Consider the following 17977-nt stretch of genomic DNA (forward strand, 5'->3'; position numbering starts at 1 on the left):
ATTACTGCGTGGCATCCTGCTGGACCACAAAAGCAGTAGGATGTAAGGGTAAATTCTGTATGAGGTAGTGCTATTGCGAAGCCAGTAGCATACTGCCTGCATTAGTAGGGCTTGCAAGAATGCTGTTTGTGCCATTTTCTTTTTACAGTCATATGTCCCAGTGATGTATTCCTAAAATCTGTGTATGACTAGTGAGTGGTCATACAGATTGACATATTTAAAATGATGTCCTTAGTTGACTAGTTTCTAAGTCTTTGCCGGTGCATTGTTTTGACACTGTTGAGTTGCTGATGCAAGGGACCGGAGGCAAGGATTATGCTTTAGCTTTCTTCACTTTATGCACAGGAGCCCTTTTCATTTTATTCAAACAAGCACCATATTTCCCATGCAATGCTGGGAACGGTAAAACAAGCATTGGCATAGCCAATAGCTCTCGCCTTTGGGACCCTATAAGTATTTAATTATGCAGCACAATATCCTTTTGGAGAGAGCACCAGAAAGGGTGTGAGGGGCCCTTTTTGCAAGGGAACAATGGAAATGTTAGAGGGAAGCAGTATAGAAGAAAAGGATGTGTGTGAGGGGAAAGTAGAGAAATGTGGGGTTTGGAGAGAAGGAGCACAGGGATGTGAGAGGGACTGAATCAGGGAAAGAGTGGGATGTGCTGCAGGACAAAAGTAGACAAGAGAATGGTGAGCACGTGAATGAAAAGGGAGGCTGGGGCTCCAAAGGGAAATGCGGGTCAGGTGCAAAACAATCAAGTATGTGACGGGATGAAGAGATGGCAGAGTGAGAAAAAAGAAAAAGCCATATGCGTGGCAAAGGAATGTCTGATAGGGTTGTGGAAATAAGGAGAAAGAAAAGCAAGCAGAAGGGAGGAAAGAAGGGAGATCATTGTGTTTGTAAGGACAAAAGCAAACAAGAGTGACGTGCAACGGCGTAACAAGGGTGCCAGCGCCTTACTGCAAGCAAAGAAAATGGACTCCCCGCACTATGGTTGGATATTAAAAAATAGCCTTTACTATGGAGCAAAGGGCTCCTGGCACTCCTGGGCCCCGGGCCAGTTTATCGGATGCGCCAATTATTCCTGATTACCTATGTGTTGGTAAAGCAGAGAAGGTAGCGCGAGAAGTGTGTGAGGGGACGTCAGTGACAGCAAAGGGAACAAGCATCGAGGTGCGTGGGGAGGAAAGAAAGGTTGCATTGCGATGTGCAGAAAAGGGTTGAGTATGGGTAGTGTGAGGGAAAGGACGGGAGGTAGTGAGGGAAATGCGTTAAGAAATGTGTTAGGAAAAAGTAGAGGGGAGGGAGACGGAGAAGTAAAGAAAAAAGGAGAGTGAGAGGTGTGTGCGGAGCAAAATGAGATGAGGACAGAGGGAGAAGTGTGTCGGGAAATTAGGCCATTTCGAGATCTTAACAGTCATAAATAACCTACCCATATAGGGGTCTTTATGATGAAGAGAGGCCATGAGAAAATATAAGGCAGAGCACTTTCATCACACACATGCCCTTCCCTCCCCCACACACCTTCCCCGAAAAAGTATGGGACCGAGAGGTGCGAGACTCCTTTAACACGACAGTAGGAGGCAACTGAGAGTGGTGAAGCACCCCACGGACCAGCTAGGGCAAGCGAATCCCCCGGCCCGCTGACCAGAAGGGCAGAGGAGGGCAAACAGAAAAAACAACCCCATCCCCCACCCGCAAAGTGCCCCATCAGCACCAAAGAGCTATGATAGGCACCAGGCATGATACTTCCATGACCAGATAGATACAGACTGGTATACGACCACTAGGCAGGATACGCACATAAACCTCCTCCAACAGAGAGAAAGAGCGCAGTAAATTGGAGCAAAGCCCCCTTCCCCCACGGACAGAGTCGCTGTAAGTAGTGGCGCTGCTGGGGCTGCAGCACCCCCACACTTAACATTTCATAAAGATTATGGAAAACAGCAAAGCCTTTCACTGCTCACGTCAGGCAGCACTAGCCGTTTGTTCAAACACACTGACAGTTAAATGGTTATGAGAGCTCCGCAAACCAACTAAACCGCTGCACCTCCCCTGCCATGTATGTCTAAGTTCATGTTATTTGTCTTCAAATAAATAGCATTTGCTAACAAGTTATCACTCTTGTGATCGAGTCAAGAGTGACGCAGTGAAAGGTGCCAACGTAAAAAAGAACTCCCATTTAATTAAGGTTTACCAATATTATAAAGGAGCTTTGGCTGTTTTAATGGCAGAATGTGGTGGCAGGCAAGTTTGAAATAGGATGAAATAACAAAGCAATTGCGTATGTTTTTACTGTTGTGAGCGCCTGGCTAAAACCACCAAAAATACATCAGACCACCATCTCGCCAACTTCCAGGTGAAAAACCAGCGCGACCAGCGCTGATCGCCATCGCGCCATCTATTTCCAAATAGCGGGAATGCTATAATTGGAAACAGATGGCATTAATGCTCTCTCCCAAGCACCCTAGGCCAGGTAACGAAGAAGGCGGGACAATCACCCGCCTTGGCCCAATTGCGTGCTGTCTGTCTTAGAAAGACGCATGCAAAGGCCAATTGCGGGTGATTAAAAAAAGAAAATTAAAAAAAAACACACGCACGAGCGTGTGTTTAGAATTTAAAAGCCCTTCCTAAAGCCTCCCTGAGCAGCGCATGCGCGCTGGCTCAGGCGAGACCTAAACAAACCATGGACTATGCAGTCCCACAGCCCAACAGGTGTCCAGTCACAAGGCAGCGTCTGCATTATAGTCCTTCTCCTCTGTTCTTAATGCATTTCTTTCTTATTTGCAGCACAGATAAATGGCATTTGCTTTTCTCTCATGCTTTTATATATGTTGTTGAGGGGTTTCATACTCCGTGTGAGTGTATATACAGCGTCGCAGATCACTTAGCGCTCCTACGAGACTGCATTACATCCCTGGTAATTGCGGAGTGTGGAGGAGTCCTCCCATTACTAGGTGGCGCTGTAGTAGCACTGTTTTTCTATGGTTTTGCGTCCCGCGATTTTGGAGTTCATGTCAGGGAAAGGAGCCAGAATCACGCACCGCTTGCCTGAGCCTGAGACATTTTAAGCCCTTCTTGCTTAGTGAGTGTTCTTCAAATATTGCCCAAAAGGGGCCTGTATCAGTGTTTAAGGCTGTGAAAGCCTTAGTGGGACACGCTCCCAGGCAACTATTCTCACCCCAGTTTCAAGATATTAACACTAAGGGGAGTGGTGTCCCATGAGGCTTAGACCTCATACTAACGAGAGGCTCTGCCCACTATTGACCTTCTGGGCACCCAGCACGAAAATTAATAGCACTATGCACTGAATCACCCCTTCCATGCTCTCCCAGTAGCGCTGCTCATAGGCTTTAATTCACAGCAGTTCAGCTGCCCTTTTCTGCTATTGTCTGCTTCCACCTGGCCTGTGGCACGGAAGAGGAGGGCGATGTCCAGTGTGAAGGGGATGCCCTGGCTTCCCTCAAAAGGGATGATGAGTTTTGATGCTGTAGACACCTTGATCTATCAGGCGGTGGAAGAGGTCATGTCCCCCATGATACAACATTTATCTTAACAGATAAACTGCAAATGTGCAAAACTGGCCAATTCCCAGGGTCCTGCAGTCAACCCCTGCCCAACCTGTGGATAATGATTCGGTCCCGGTCCAAGAGGAAGGGGTTGACCATGACTCCTTTGCGTGACTCAGAAAAGCATTCCTGGAGCAATCCCAGCCTTCTCCTGTTCCCGAAGACTCCGCAAAGGGGTCAATCGAACAGGTGTCTCCTCCTTCCCGGATGATGATGTTGATGCCTACAGAGACACTAATCATGATGCTGGCCCTTCCCGGCCTTGGTGCCCCACTCCTTGGCCCCTGGCCCCAATGCCCCTGACTGCGAGTCGGACATGCTTAACCCAGAGGAACTCCTCCATCCCTGTTCCTCTGAGTGGGCTTCCTCCACGAAGGTGGCAAATTACGTGACTGAGTGGATCAGAACCCCTTTGTGGGGGAAAAAGGTTTGTAATTATCTCAAGGCCGAATGCCCTCATCCATCGTTGGAAGGTATTGTGGCCATGAACCCAGAATGGCCACCTTTTTTGGCTAAATTCATAAAAGACCCCAAAAAGGTCATTAAGGGGTCCTGGCGGGTTTGCCAGGATACACTCCTGGACGCCCTTGGCCCCTTAACCAAAGTACTTGACATGATGGAGGGCGCCAAGGCTTCAGCATCCCTCTTATCCCCAGAGGTCCTCTCTGGTTGTGCGCAGCGTGGCATTTTCCTTCATGGGCAATACCAATTCCGCGCTGTCCACCAAACGCTGTTGCTTCTTAATTAAAGTGGATCCCAAGATTGATTACCTTGCTGACTTTGAGGCAGGAGCTGTTGTGCAAGGGGGGGCTCTTCAGTGTGCCTTTTATTGAGTAACTGGAGAAGTTTGTCAATGCCTTTACTTCCCTGGACAAGGCCCAGTCCTCCATAAAATGGATTTTCCCCTCCCGCCCCAGTCAGGGGCCACTCAGCCAGCCAATCCTCCTCCCAGTATCATCCTACAGGGCAAGGCTCCAGGCACGGGTATCAAGATCAAACCTGTGTGGGGAATTTCTACTGGGCCCGTGGACGGTGCTTCAGGACACAAGGAGTTTGATGCTGCCTCCAATTCCGATGAGTGTTAACCCTTCTTCCCTCATAAAAAGTAGGAGACCGTCTGGGGCGTTTTTTTCCATGTTTGGCAGTCAGTTGCAAGTGAGGCGTGGGTCCCTTAAGCAGTTCAGGGGTTTCATATATAGTTCTGCAGATCCCTGCACCAGGTCACACAGCCCAGACCGCTCCAGTTTGCGCAATAAGAGGCGGAACTGGTGGGCACCGATGTTACCTTGCTACTCTGAAAGGGAGCTATTTGTCCTACCACCCCCAACTCACGTGGCTTCATAAGCAATCTTTTCCTGGTCGACAAGACAAACTGGCACAGAGAACGCTAATAAATATACACAAATTCAATGAGTGGTTGGTTTACCGCCACTTCAAAATGGAGGGTATACACCTTCTTTAAGATGTTTTACGCCCCGCAGATCGGTTGGTCTGCCAGGACCCAAAATAAGCTTTATTTAGCTACTCCAATTTTCTCTCCACACAGAAGATGCCTCCAGTTCCTCTGACAGCATCCGACATTTCAGTTTATAACCCTGCCCTTCGGCCTCTACTGCGCTCAGTGGTGCTTCACGAAGGTGCTCAAACCAGTAGTGGAATACCTAGGCACAGGGGATCCGCCTCATTATTTACTTAATTATATGCTAATCCTGACAGGATCCAGACCGTTGTCAGCCCAGCTGCAAGTGGCAGTCAACCTGCTCCAAAGACTTGGCTTTGTGATCAACAATAAGAAATCCCTTCTGACTCTAGCTAAGAAAGTGTTTTTTCTGGGTTCATCAAAGACTCCCCCCGAGGCTACTATGTCTCCTCCTTTGGAAGGTAGCCAAGATCCGACACAAGGTTCAGCGAACATTGGCCAGACAGAGTGTCCTTGCGGCAGATTGCTCACCTGGTGGGTCTCCTTTCGTCATCCATCCAACCCATATTTCTTGGGACCCCTGCACTATTGGGCCCTTCAGCACGTGAAGGCGCACACCTGCTAAAGGGACTCTTACTCCCAGTTGGTCATCCTTTCTGAGGACACGGTAAGAGATTCCTTGGTGGCTTTCCCAAATGAAAGCATTGAACGATTTTTGGTTTGCCTCCAGATCTTATTATAGAGTCCGATGTCAGTAGGTCAGTCTGGAGCGCGTGGTGTGGTGTATTTTCCTCAGGAGGGTTGTGGTCTTTTCAAGAGCAGAGGTTGCATATCAACTGTTTGGAGTTTCTGGCAGGGTCCTTTGCGGTCTGTTGTTGGACTCAAGACAAGATTCAGTCCTATGTCCTATTAAAGATGGACAACATTTCGGCCATCTGGTATGTCAATGACCTGGGGGGACTGATGCATTTTTACAGGGCTGCGAGCCGGAGGCAGGCTATGCGTTTCCCCTGTTCTCGATGACTACCAGGGCATGAGCCCAGATCTGTCTTCAACAGGCGGACGTGGTTTTGGTCACCCCCATTTGGAAATATCAAGTTTGATTTTGGGTTCTTCTGGAACATTCATGGGCTTTTCTAATCCCTCTCCCCCTATTTCTGACTCTTCTTATACGGATCTGACCTCACACCATCCGGCTCTGGAGGGTTCTCATCTGATGGTGTGGTGGACTCCATGGGTCAATGGTTGCTCCCAGGAGTTTTGGGCACAGGCTGAAGACCTCTTGTCAAAGGCATTGTCCGATAGCACCATCAAAAGTCACCGTTCGACTTGGAAGAGATGGTGTCGTTGGGCGGGGGGGAGGGCGGGGGGGGGGGGCTTAACGCAGAAGGGTATGGCAAGCCGCTCGATCAACACCTTCCATTCGGCTATCTCAGCAGGACATATACCCATGGAAGGGTCCCTGGTGGGGGGAAATCCTTTTGGGTGTCGCTTTCTACGTGGCATACGGTTATTATTGCCTCTGGAGCCGCGTTATTTAGCTGTTTTGTATGTTAATAAGGTGCTTAACCTTTCCCTATCATGGCTATCCAATAGGTTCCTGTTGAGGAAGGAGCTCTCGGCGAAGCTGGTGATGTTGTTTTGCAGTGTCGTGCAGGCGTGTTTCAGCTGTCCAAGCCCTAAATGTTACTGGAAGGTCTCTTTTACCCTGAGGTGTGTCTTTTACACTTCGCAGGCATACAAAATCTAATGCATCATCCAAGGAGGGGGACAAGGGGCGCTTGAAGGTCCAGCATACGAGCCCCTTAAAAATACAATACAAAATCTAATACCAGAGTTTTCGTACTCTCCTAAGCGGTTTGTAGTTCAATGCCTTGAGGCCTACGAGGAGATGTCCGTGGTCTTCAGTTCCCTGGGTGAGAGGCAACTCCTAATCGCCCCCAGGAAGCTACACAGGTGTCCTGCCCAACCATAGCTCTTGGGTAAGGTGAGTTATGCAAGAGGCTGGAGTCAATTTAAAAAATGTTGGTGCACATTCTACTTGTGCAGCGATGGCCTCCAAGGCTTTCATTTGGATGCCTGCCTGGAAGATATCATGAACGCGGCCTATTGGTCCTCTGATTCTAACTTTAAGAGGTTTTACTTTAAGCCAGTGTTGGATATGGCTCATTTGGTGGTAAGTAAGCTTTAAACTAGCATAATCCCTGCCTCTGGTCCTGACACAGAATGAAACATTGCCTAGCTATCATAACAGAACTTTTAAATTCTGTTAAGGACTCTGAGGCGATGATTGTTACACATGCAGATTGCTCATTCGGAAAAACCTTCCCTGGGGGGGGTGGGGAGGGAGGGTGGGGGGGGTGGGGAGGGAGGGTGGGGAGGGGAGGGGAGGGGGGTGGGGGGGAGGGGAGGGAGGTTGGGGGGTGGGGAGTGAGGTTGGGGGGTGGGGAGTGAGGTTGGGGGGTGGGGAGGGTGGGGGGGTGGGGAGGGGAGGGGGGGTGGGGAGGGGAGGGTGGGAGGAGGGAGGAGGGAGGGAGGAGGGAGGGAGGGACAGAGAGGGGAAGTGAGGGAGAGAGATATAGTTAGTAATGGAAGAGGGGACAACTTGTTTTCCATAAGGAAAGAGGGGAAAAAGTGGCTCCTTCCATGCTTTATACCTTTTATTCAATGAGGTGTTGATGCCCTTTTAAGGTCAAGCCTAGAGGCAGCGTGTGTGCTCTGCGAGGCATGTTGTATTGGAGTATGCACTGCAAGCCCCGCCCAGTCTCTGCTCATATTTGTCATTGGCTTGTGTCATTGTCCTTCGTAAAGGCTGGCTTCTGATTCGTAAATTAGCTTGTTAGTCCCTCCTTGGTACCGCCTTGTCTGCATGTGTTAACTCCCATAATGACTGGACCTTTTACTTTGCTTGTTACACGGTCGGCATTATAAATGGGTGAGCACAATTTTGTTTATTGACTAATGGGGACAGTGCCGGCTAATTTTGGTATTTGCAGCGCGCCCACACAAGACAATAGCGGCCGCTTGGCAGGATTAATGGACTAGGCCCAAAAAGTTTCCACAGGACTGGCATTGATATTGTCAGCTCTTGCCTAATATCAGAACTTTTGGTCCGCTGCGTCCTTGATCATGTAGTATCAGTGAACCCCCCCCCCCCCCCCCCTCTCTCTGTACCCAGCGCCGTCCACACAGGTCTGCTGACAAGGAACCCATTTTCGAGGGCGTACAGCCTTGATCTCAGGCTTTGCATTCCCACTTTCTAACGACATATAAGGGTAATGTGCAGTGTTATAAATTGTGGACTGCGGAAGTTGAACCAGGAAATCCGAGTTCTAATACCGCCCTAGTCACCACCATCCAAAGCCTTGAATCGTGGACAACTCATTGTCGTACGCTCTCACTTTTTCCATGTCTTCTGAAAACATTTGAGGCGCTTAGAAACAGGTGAACCACAGCAAAAAAGCACTATACAGAAAATGCAGATTTAATGAAGAGGGCAATGCGTTCCTGCCAGACGTCTTCTAGAATGTTATTAGAAAGCAACCGCCTCCAGTCCAGAATAATCATGAGGCCAACAGCAAACAGTGAGTTCACGATCATCTGCTGGCAGGAAAGGTGAGGTAAGAGACAGCCTTGTGCCCAAGCAGCAGTCACAGCTGTGCAGCTTGGACTGGGGCCAAGGCACGGTGCCAGGAGATGTATACAGACACACAAATTAATGGCAAAGCAAAACACGCTTTGAACTCCAGTGGGATTGAGGTGTGTTGTACTGTAGTTCCCTCAAAAAGCGCTTCAGCCCCACCCCTCTATCACCACCACGCCCCCCACCCCCAGAAAATGCCAAAGCGCATGTGTTTTTCAAGCACTTGGTGAACAGCAGCAGGTAGTATATGCACATGATTAAATGGGTTTTTCATATGAGAATAATTAAGTTATAGCGCATACCATAAACTGAATTTTCTACTAGTGCTTAAATACCACTTGTTACCACCCAACTCAAAATACTTTTTCTGCCTCGGGAAGATGAAAGGCTGAGTCGGCCAGACAGCGATTCAAAGCGCAACCTGCTAGTTGTACACAGATCTCTATAGCAGGCTTGCAACTCACCAAGCTGCCATGCTGTGGCTAATTGGCCATTACAAAACAAGATAATAAAAAAAAAAAATGCACAATAGCAACTACAGGATCGATCTCTGTAGGACTGGATGCAGATGTCACATCTGGATTCAAATGTGTGACCTGCACGATTCGATCCCCACGTACCTCTCCGTGGCCCCTCTGCCTCCCCTTTGCTCTCACTCACCACTATGCTTCTCCCGTCTGTAGTTACGTACTGTTAAGCAGTATACGGCGTTGTGTAGGGTCTGAGCAAAGAACACTACGCACAAACTTTTAGGCTGTGATCCATGATACTTTTGGAGAGGTCATCTATGCCGGGATCAGCTGTAGGGGTGTTTTTTTTTTTTTTTTCTTTTGTTTTGTTACTTTGTGAGCACGGCGGCGGCTTCAAGGACACTGCGTTCTGCAATACAATAGGTCTTGCTTTTGCCAAAGATTGACCTATTGGTATTGTAAATGACACTGCCTTTTATTATTATAATTGCGAGACCTATTGAATTCTAAATGCTTGTTCCGCTTGGATCAGAGCAGCTTCTTAATTTAGACTGTCATTATGTATAGACGCAGTTCTGTGCCGTTTTGACACCACAGGCCTAAAGAGGATGTCTATAATATCTTTAATTTCTTGACATTACAACTATTTTATACAAGGTAGTTTGTCTTGCAATGCCTCTGGTTTTGATACATGATGCAAAAATACATGTTTTAAAATGTAGAGCTACTGAGATCTTGAACACTTCAGGTATCATCGTGTAATGCGGCAATTCGTTTTTACTGATGCAAAGTTGCGTGACTTTGTCTTTGGGCTCAAGTGCTCGTTTTTCAGTATGGTTATTGGGTGCATGGGATTCCAAATGGGTATACTGTATCTTCAGTAAGGCTCTGCGAGGCTCTTATGTTGTCTTCAATGGAAATCTTTGGCTTTAGGTGAACCCAGGAGGTCCGTGTATTTTTACTCAGTTTACAAACTGCTCTTGACCCCTCAAGTAGGCTCTGGAACACTCCTGCATTGTCTGTGGAGCTCAGCAGGTCACATACATAGATGGAGCACAGGAAGGCTCCTACATTGATGTGGCAAACTAAATTAGACATGTCGATTGTTGGTCAGTAAGGCTGGATGAGTGTAAGATTTCCAGAATATACATGTAACAAATTTACATACAATGAATCCAAATAATACTCTTGAATTGGTGGTAATTCATAAAATCTGGTGTGGATCAAGTTCTTCTGGATCTTAATTGGGCATCACTAAAGTAAGCTTGTCCATTGATAGAAATAATGAGTCCTTGAAAGTTTGTATTGCTCTTGTCCAGTACCTACAGGAAATAGATATACTTCAATGTTTCCCAGAATGGAGCTTGTGCTAGTGGGAATGTAGAGTGCTAACATGAAGGGTACTGAAAGTGTCCTTGAATTGACCAGACATGTTCTAATTTAATGTTGTACTGAATGCTGTTAGAATGAATGCACTCTGGACTGATATGGGACTTTGAAAGCTACCTTTGTGGACATTGTAGTCCTTCTGAGATTAGGCCAAAAGTCATCGAAGTTAGCTAAGTGGAAGTTGACTTTTACAATATTCCTTGATGCTTCTTTCACAGATATCTTCTAATTGCTAAATCAATCTGTTACAGGTTTCGTATGTGATTAGAGATGAGGTGGAGAAGTACAATCGGAATGGGGTAAATGCACTCCAGTTGGACCCTGCATTAAACAGGCTCTTTACTGCTGGTCGAGATTCTATAATAAGGATATGGAGTGTCAACCAACACAAGGTATGGACAGTGGAATCGAAGTTTTAATTGCAAATCCACAGGTATAGATTACTGTTGATTAATTTCAATGGCACTGCACACATTGCAACGAGAGCCCACACCCAAAACAATTTACATCATTTCAGCTTGAAAATAATCAATGTAGAAGAATAAATAATAGTATTAACAAAATGTATTGCTGCAATACTTTTAAACCCAGGATGGTGTAATAACTAACGCAGTCCGTACTAATGTGCATGGTGTTTCTCTTACGAGCAATAGTACATTCACTGTGAGATGGCTTTGGAGCTTGCATGGGAAGACTGTAGTTGAAAAAAGTTGAAACATGGGAGCGCTTGTGCCTATTCATTCACATTCACTATTCATTGTATTTTGCCATAAAAGTTGTTTTAATTTTAAAAAATAACCTCTCAACCAAGTTGCACTATTCACTTTTTCTTCTAACTCCCCAGAAGATAAACTGGTAACCCAGTTCCCATTTGGATGAAAAAAATATTAATTTTTGGGTCTCACCTGAGACTGCACATCTGCTGTCGCTTGCAAAAGATCTTTTGTTTCTTAAGAAAAAAACCTAAAAAGGGCTAAGATCCCACACACTACTTACCATTGGTTGACTTCATTGCTTCTCATTACTCAGTGCATGCTGGCTTCCCTTCCACTTTGTGTGCTGGTTTCTTCCCTGAAGCATGGACCAAGTACTGATCAATTTCTTTATTATGTCCTTCCGCTGCTCGCACTCGGATTGAGGTACTTTTGTTTTTAGGAGGAAGCGTTGCGTTTGGGACAGCAGCACGGCTTTGTGGTGTTGCACTTCTAAACACACATGCACTAAACACCCCATGCTGTGAGGTCAAGTCCAAATAAGATCTAAAACTGGTTTTTCTTTTGTTTGTTTTTTTTTAAATCCCGTTTTCTGTCTGTATTTTTAGCAAATACAACCACTTTCACATGAGGGCTGCAGCATGAAATGCACTTTTAAATATATAGTTTTCATAAATCTTTTGTATTCGTTACATGGTGTTAATAGCGATAATGGCTATTCACATGATGTATTCCGCAATGCAGTGTGTCTTTAGAGACTTCAGTATTATGTGGTGGGTATTACTCAATTCGGTGATACCCATGTTATCGACTTCGGAAGGATTGCAGGCTGAGTTGGCTTTGTCTAAATGAAATGTCTGGCCTATTGCTTATGGAAATCTATGCTTTGGGAGCTCAATCAACTGAGCTATGTCATCAGCTTGTATCACAACTTTATTTTTTGGCTGCCGCTCTTGTATCTTTGTTTAAACAGAATTCAGTCTTTTGACATATATTTATAATTTATTTTGCATCCATGTGCCTCAGTGTAGGCCTTCCCTGTGCCTGGCAATGGGTGCCATCCATTGACCTACTTATTCCCTTGTATGGTTTGTTATTAATGCCTAATGATCTCGACAGTGACGCATGGGTTGCATGGAATTTCTAGGCTGTCAGTGCTGTCTGCGTTGTATCGCTTTTTTCCCTTCCTTTCAGCCATTCTGCACAGCAGCTCTGCTGTTGTACAACACAGTGAATACAAACTAATGGGGCAACCCAGTAAACGTCAAAGGACCTGGGTATAGTTCAATAAGAACAACAATTGGTACCAACGTTCCTCCTCTGATAGACCAAGAGTTTGTGAGACTTACACGTAATAGTTGCACAAGAGATAAATAAATACTCGACAGAACGCACCCCTTAATCTAGGATCTGTACTTTGGTGTACCACCCCACCTGATATTGGATGATGCTTTCTGAATATGCCTGCACCATACTGTAAAATGAACACTACAATTGTCCTGTAGACAGGCCCACCCACACTGGTGTACTTCTCTCAGCATTGTCTCAGCCAGTGTTTGTTGCAAATTGTGATATTGTGTTTTCCAAATTGCCTTCCTTTGAATTCTCCCTCTATCACTCATTTCACACATAAGCACTTTTTCTTTACACCCTTTCCTCGAGCGACCGTCTATTGATATACTGTCATATGTTGCGATGACTTTGCTACTTTCATAACCAGAGATTATAAAATAATTTTTTCTTCTAAAATCGTGGTTGTTTCTTTCTATCTGGTGCATTCTGAAGAGTATTCATTTCTCTGTTGTGCAACTATTACATGAAGACATTTTTGAGTGACGCAGAAAATTACATTATAAGAGCCACAACCTCTTTGGTCTATCTGTGGAGGAAACTTTGGGACCACTTGTTGTTGTTCTTCTTATTGTACAACACAGCTAAGCAAAACCTCGACAAAGCCAATACCTCTCGCACAGGTGAGACGTATTTGCTTTGCCAATGCTTGTTATGTCTGTTGTTGAAATAACTTTTGTGTACCGTAACAATACTTCTGCCTATTGCTGACTCCAGTTTGGCTTTCTTGCCAATCTCATTACCTTGCTTCATATTCAGTGACTTGCCTTCCTTCCTCCTAGTATTTATCCCTCACCAGGAGCATAGCTTTTTATGTCAAGCCTACTAGACAGCGCCTACACTATTTGTTGCAGGCATATTGTGGCTTATCCAGAACATAGAAGGGCTTGAAGTCTGCTTATTGCTTACCCTTAGATGGCTTTCGATTGACAAGCTGCAAGCAAATAAGATTGGCAATCTTGTGTTTGTCCCTCCCATAGATCATTGCCTCTTTACAATATTTGATTGAATGACATTGCTACTTCCCTTGCTTGCTTTTCAAGCACTTCTTTTTTGTGTAGCGCATTCCATTAGAGGCTGAGTGTGCGTTTCAGCCATCTCTCTCATTTACATTTCTCTCTATGCACTCCTTGTTGCTCTCTGTTGCCCGACTGCATCTCCCTGTCCCCTTTTTCTTGTGGTCTCCTATATAGTTCTTCCCATTCTCCTACCATCCACGCCCTCCTTGTAGCTTTCCTAGAATCCTTGTGTTGATTTTGCTTCAGCCCTACCCCATTGCTTTTTCTTTTCCTCCTGTGTTGCTTCACCATATCCCTCCCCGGTGTGGCCTCTATGCCACCCCTCCCTGTCCGCTTTGGGACCAAACAAGAATGCTTTTTTATCTCCCCCCCCCCCCCCCCTTTCTTATTTTGTTTCTCTTTTTTTTTTTTATTAAAGGTATCCAACGAAAAAACTATATTTTTCGTTGGCTTGTGCATTGTCCTTTTTGGGATGTGGCTTTTTATTAGTCAGACTTAGTAATCCCTCCTTAGTACTGCCTTGTCATTTTGTAATCTCCCATGAGGGCAGCCCCTCTAACCGCTAAGTACTTTTGAGCTGATCTATATCTATATTAATTTACTGATCCATTTTGCTGATGCAGCACAGCATGACTAACGGGCATTGGCAAAGCCAGTTGGTCCCAATTGGTTTTTCCATGCTTGCTCGTAGCCGTAGGTGGTCCTGGAATATTTAGATGTTTCTTGTATATTCTACTGCCTGTCTTGGTGCACATCTGCACATCTATTCCGATAGAAAAACAGGCTTTGTTTCCTACTATTGAGTGTCTATGCCCTTGGTCTATGTAAGTTAGCTAGAATTATTGAAATTTCGCTTTAGCATTGGTTAAGCAGGAGTGCAGCATTCTTAAGCATTTCAGAGGGCAGCAAGGTAGATTCAGGCATAGTACTGTAACCTAATCAGTTTTTGTTATTTCTAGAGCTGTCACAAATTTGAATTTATTTTCAAAAGGGCAGGAGGTGAAATAAATCATTGCTCACCTATTGAAATATTTGAGTGAGAGATAATTAAGTTCAGGGTAGACTCGTGACTAATCACTCCAATGTAGGTTTTCCTTGACTTATCTCTTTTGTGCATGGCCAAAAAGTAGGCATGAGTGGCGATGAGTGACAGCAACAGACAATAAGGTGATAGATGGATTACTTGAACTATTCTCAGTCAATTTTCAGGGACTACCGGTATCTTTTGATAAAAAATTTCAGATCTTGCTCGGCCACATTTTTGATCTGGCTTACTGTTAGACCATCCACTCTAAAATGCCCCAATGACAACTGTAGGAGATGACTGATCTATGCATGTTGAGTCAACTTGAGTCAGCAACTGGGGAAATAAATTAAGGCTGTAAACTACATCTACCTAAATTCCTGTCCTTTGTCAATACTACAGTTAAGCCCATGCTTGCCTCATGTTCTTTTATGCTTTTTTGAGCCAAAGTTAAAGATTCAGTGAGAAATCCTGCAGCATTTAATGATTATCCTGAGATGTAGCAGGTACTCTAAAATCCTTCAGGCTACCAGTTGCTACATCTGCTATTAGAGGAAAAGGCATCCCCATTGTGGTTGGGCAAAGAGCCTTCCTTCAATTAGGAATAATCATAAAATATCAAGAAAGCTCTAGAAAAATTAAAATGCCATGTTTGAGCTGGCTAAGGTGGTGTAATCGGCATCACAGAAACCTCCTGATCTGAGAGCTCACTCAAAATCTTCAAGAAAGGAAAGGTGTACCCCTTCCTTGCACTGTATATCTGTATGAAGGCATTGGATGTTCGAAACTTTGAATTTGGCTTCCAACTAAAAAACTCTGAGAATTGCAGTGTTGATATGAGAACCAAATCAGCCCTTCCCAATCCCCTTTCAGAGGGCCCAACCGTGGGAGTTGAGGCTTTTTACCTTTGATGTTCCGGGCCTGACTTACTATGGGTCCTGAGCAACCGGGCCAAATACCCCTGGAGCACTTGAGGGGGGGCGAACACAGGCTCACACCTGCAATACGTTCAATAGCAGCAAATCATTCATTGACCATGCCAAATGTTTGCGTTTATGGAAAAAGGAGTATTTATATACAAACGCAAAGTAAAATGCAGCATACTCAAGCAATGCACCCAGTTCCCTGAGGTCAGGGCTCTATTGTTTGATTGGCAGAACCCTGAGACCCACTTTCCTCTCTATAATGATATTCCAAAGGTCTAAATTGTTGATCGGCCGAAACGCTATGAGGCAGAACAAGTTGCCCCGGGGCTTTCTGGTCCTTCAATCAGTCCTCTGATTATTTACATAGATGGGTTGGGGGGGTGCAATCTCATGGGTTCCGATCCTCAGTTGGGCATCGGGCACACAAAGGGTCCTCTCCACGACGGTGGAACCAGGCAACGTTCCTTGTTCTTTACGGTGGTCACTCCACTCACGGGTGAAGGCCCGATTGGTAGAGCAGTAATTTCCTCTTCACAGCAGCCCCCACTGGCATACGTGTTTCCCGACTTCACTCTGCACACGAGCTATGGCCCGATACGTACGTAGGCAAGCATTCTAAAGGGCAGCCCCCTCTAGCAAACCGGGTCGCCAACTTGAATCTGCACACAGGTGACGGCCCGACCAGTGCAGCAGCAGTCTCTTCACACCTTGAAATGGGAAACCACTTTCCAGGATCCCTGTGCTTTCTCCAAGCTCTCTCCTCTTCCTCATGGGGCGCACTGATCTTGGCCGGCTGGCAGGCAGGCACTGGTGCTCCAGGGGCAAGTGGGCTTGAATTTCCCCGGGTGATGTCTCCTCACCTAGTTGAGAATACTGGCAGAAAAAGCTCCCAATCCCCTAGGGCTTCTCTTCATCGACATATAGCCTAACTGACTACTTGACAGTAATCAATTTTGGGGGCTTCAAGCTCCATTTCATAGTTGAATTCCAGACACCAAATGTGATTTACGGTCGGAGTCTTTGAAGTTTATATTGAGGCCCACCCCTCTGACCCTGCCTTCCCCGGAAAGCAGTCTGTCACAGCTGAAGTCATTCCAATTCTGATAGCCCCACAATACCTGCCGTGGGAGTGACCAGAGGTTAACACCCAGATGTTAGCTTCAGTGATATGTTCATCAAAAGGTTATCCCAGGGGCGTAACAAACCCCCCGCAACCCCTTTAGAACTGGGGGGGCCAACGACCTCTGGGGGCCCCTTCTGGCACTGGCAGGCCCCTGGCCTGAGAGCTCAAGACTTCATCTGGAGCGTAGTAGGGCCCCTCCCCTGCATGTACTTTGGAGGTAGTCCCCCTCCACTTTCTTTAAGCCACTGCCAGGGCCCCAGCCCTACTCTTTATGATTGTCTTATCAGTCAGCCCTATCTACTTCCGGAGATGTGCCCAGGCCCCTTCCCAGTGACCTCACCCTTAATCAAAGAGCACCCTTTGCTAAAGAGGCTAGTTCCTCGTCATGCTCCTCCAGTCACCCCTATGTCTCCAAAATGGAACCCAGAGTCTTGCATGTAGCGTACTGTTCATAGGCGCACACATCTCACACACATGCAGCCACACAAACTGCATAGCCACTACACAATATCTTAATGTAGGCCAAGGATGAGTTAAGCGCACTGCAGTGGAACTATACATGAGTGAGATTTTAGGCCTCAATCCAGTGATACAGGTAAAAAGGCACTACGTGGTATGCTGCAACCACTGCACTTGTGCTTCTTAACTCCTGGCAAAGGCAGTAGCCTTTCGCTACTATTAAGGTAGCGCTTTGGGTACCCCTCCTGGTCCAACAAGACGGCAATCCGTGAGATGGGCTTTTGGACCTGGCCCTTTCTGCAGGATCACACCCAAACATTTTTCCTTTGCCCTCCACTTTTTTGCTGAATTAGATTTTGCTGGCTGTAGGACTCTGCACTGGTTAGCAGTGATAAAGGGCACAAAGTACATGTGCTGTCTCTTAAAGCATGGTAGATTTGACTTGCACCCAATTGGCATATTTAGTTTACTTCTAAGTCCCTATTAGATTGGTACTACATGTACCGGAAGTGTAAAAGGTGATTCTGGGTGATCACCACCATTAGCATCTACTTTACATGAATGTCATCACTTTTTTCAGTCACCATCAGATATGACACTGTGTTTAAGATCTTGGCATGCTTGCCATTCTTTGTACTGAACTTGAGTTTCTTCTGTGTTGCAGAATTTATCCCCTGACGAAGGACAAATTGCCCGAAATGCATTGGGCATATGTGAAATTTCACCATGTCACAAAATGAGAATTACCGTTATGAATGAATAACGAATGATATCACCAAAGAACAGTTAATAAACTCAAAGTTTGAGAAGTTTACCAAGAAGTGATTAATTTAATTACTTATTCTTCTCGAGTGCAAGTTGGGGACACCACT

General features: G+C 45.9%; 1 protein-coding gene across 2 annotated transcripts in view; it reads left to right on the top strand.

Annotated features, from left to right (window-relative positions):
* The window catches only part of WDR48 (WD repeat domain 48), a 589407-nt gene that overhangs the window by 46954 nt on the left and 524476 nt on the right, over nt 1-17977 (top strand). For both annotated transcript variants that reach the window (XM_085632038.1, XM_085632039.1), the window contains exon 2: nt 10743-10883. In XM_085632038.1, the coding sequence (XP_085488164.1) occupies nt 10743-10883 (141 nt within the window). The remainder of the gene's footprint in view (nt 1-10742; nt 10884-17977) is intronic.

The sequence above is a fragment of the Triturus cristatus genome, chromosome 10, assembly GCF_964204655.1.
Source record: "Triturus cristatus chromosome 10, aTriCri1.1, whole genome shotgun sequence".
Lineage (NCBI taxonomy): Eukaryota > Metazoa > Chordata > Amphibia > Caudata > Salamandridae > Triturus > Triturus cristatus.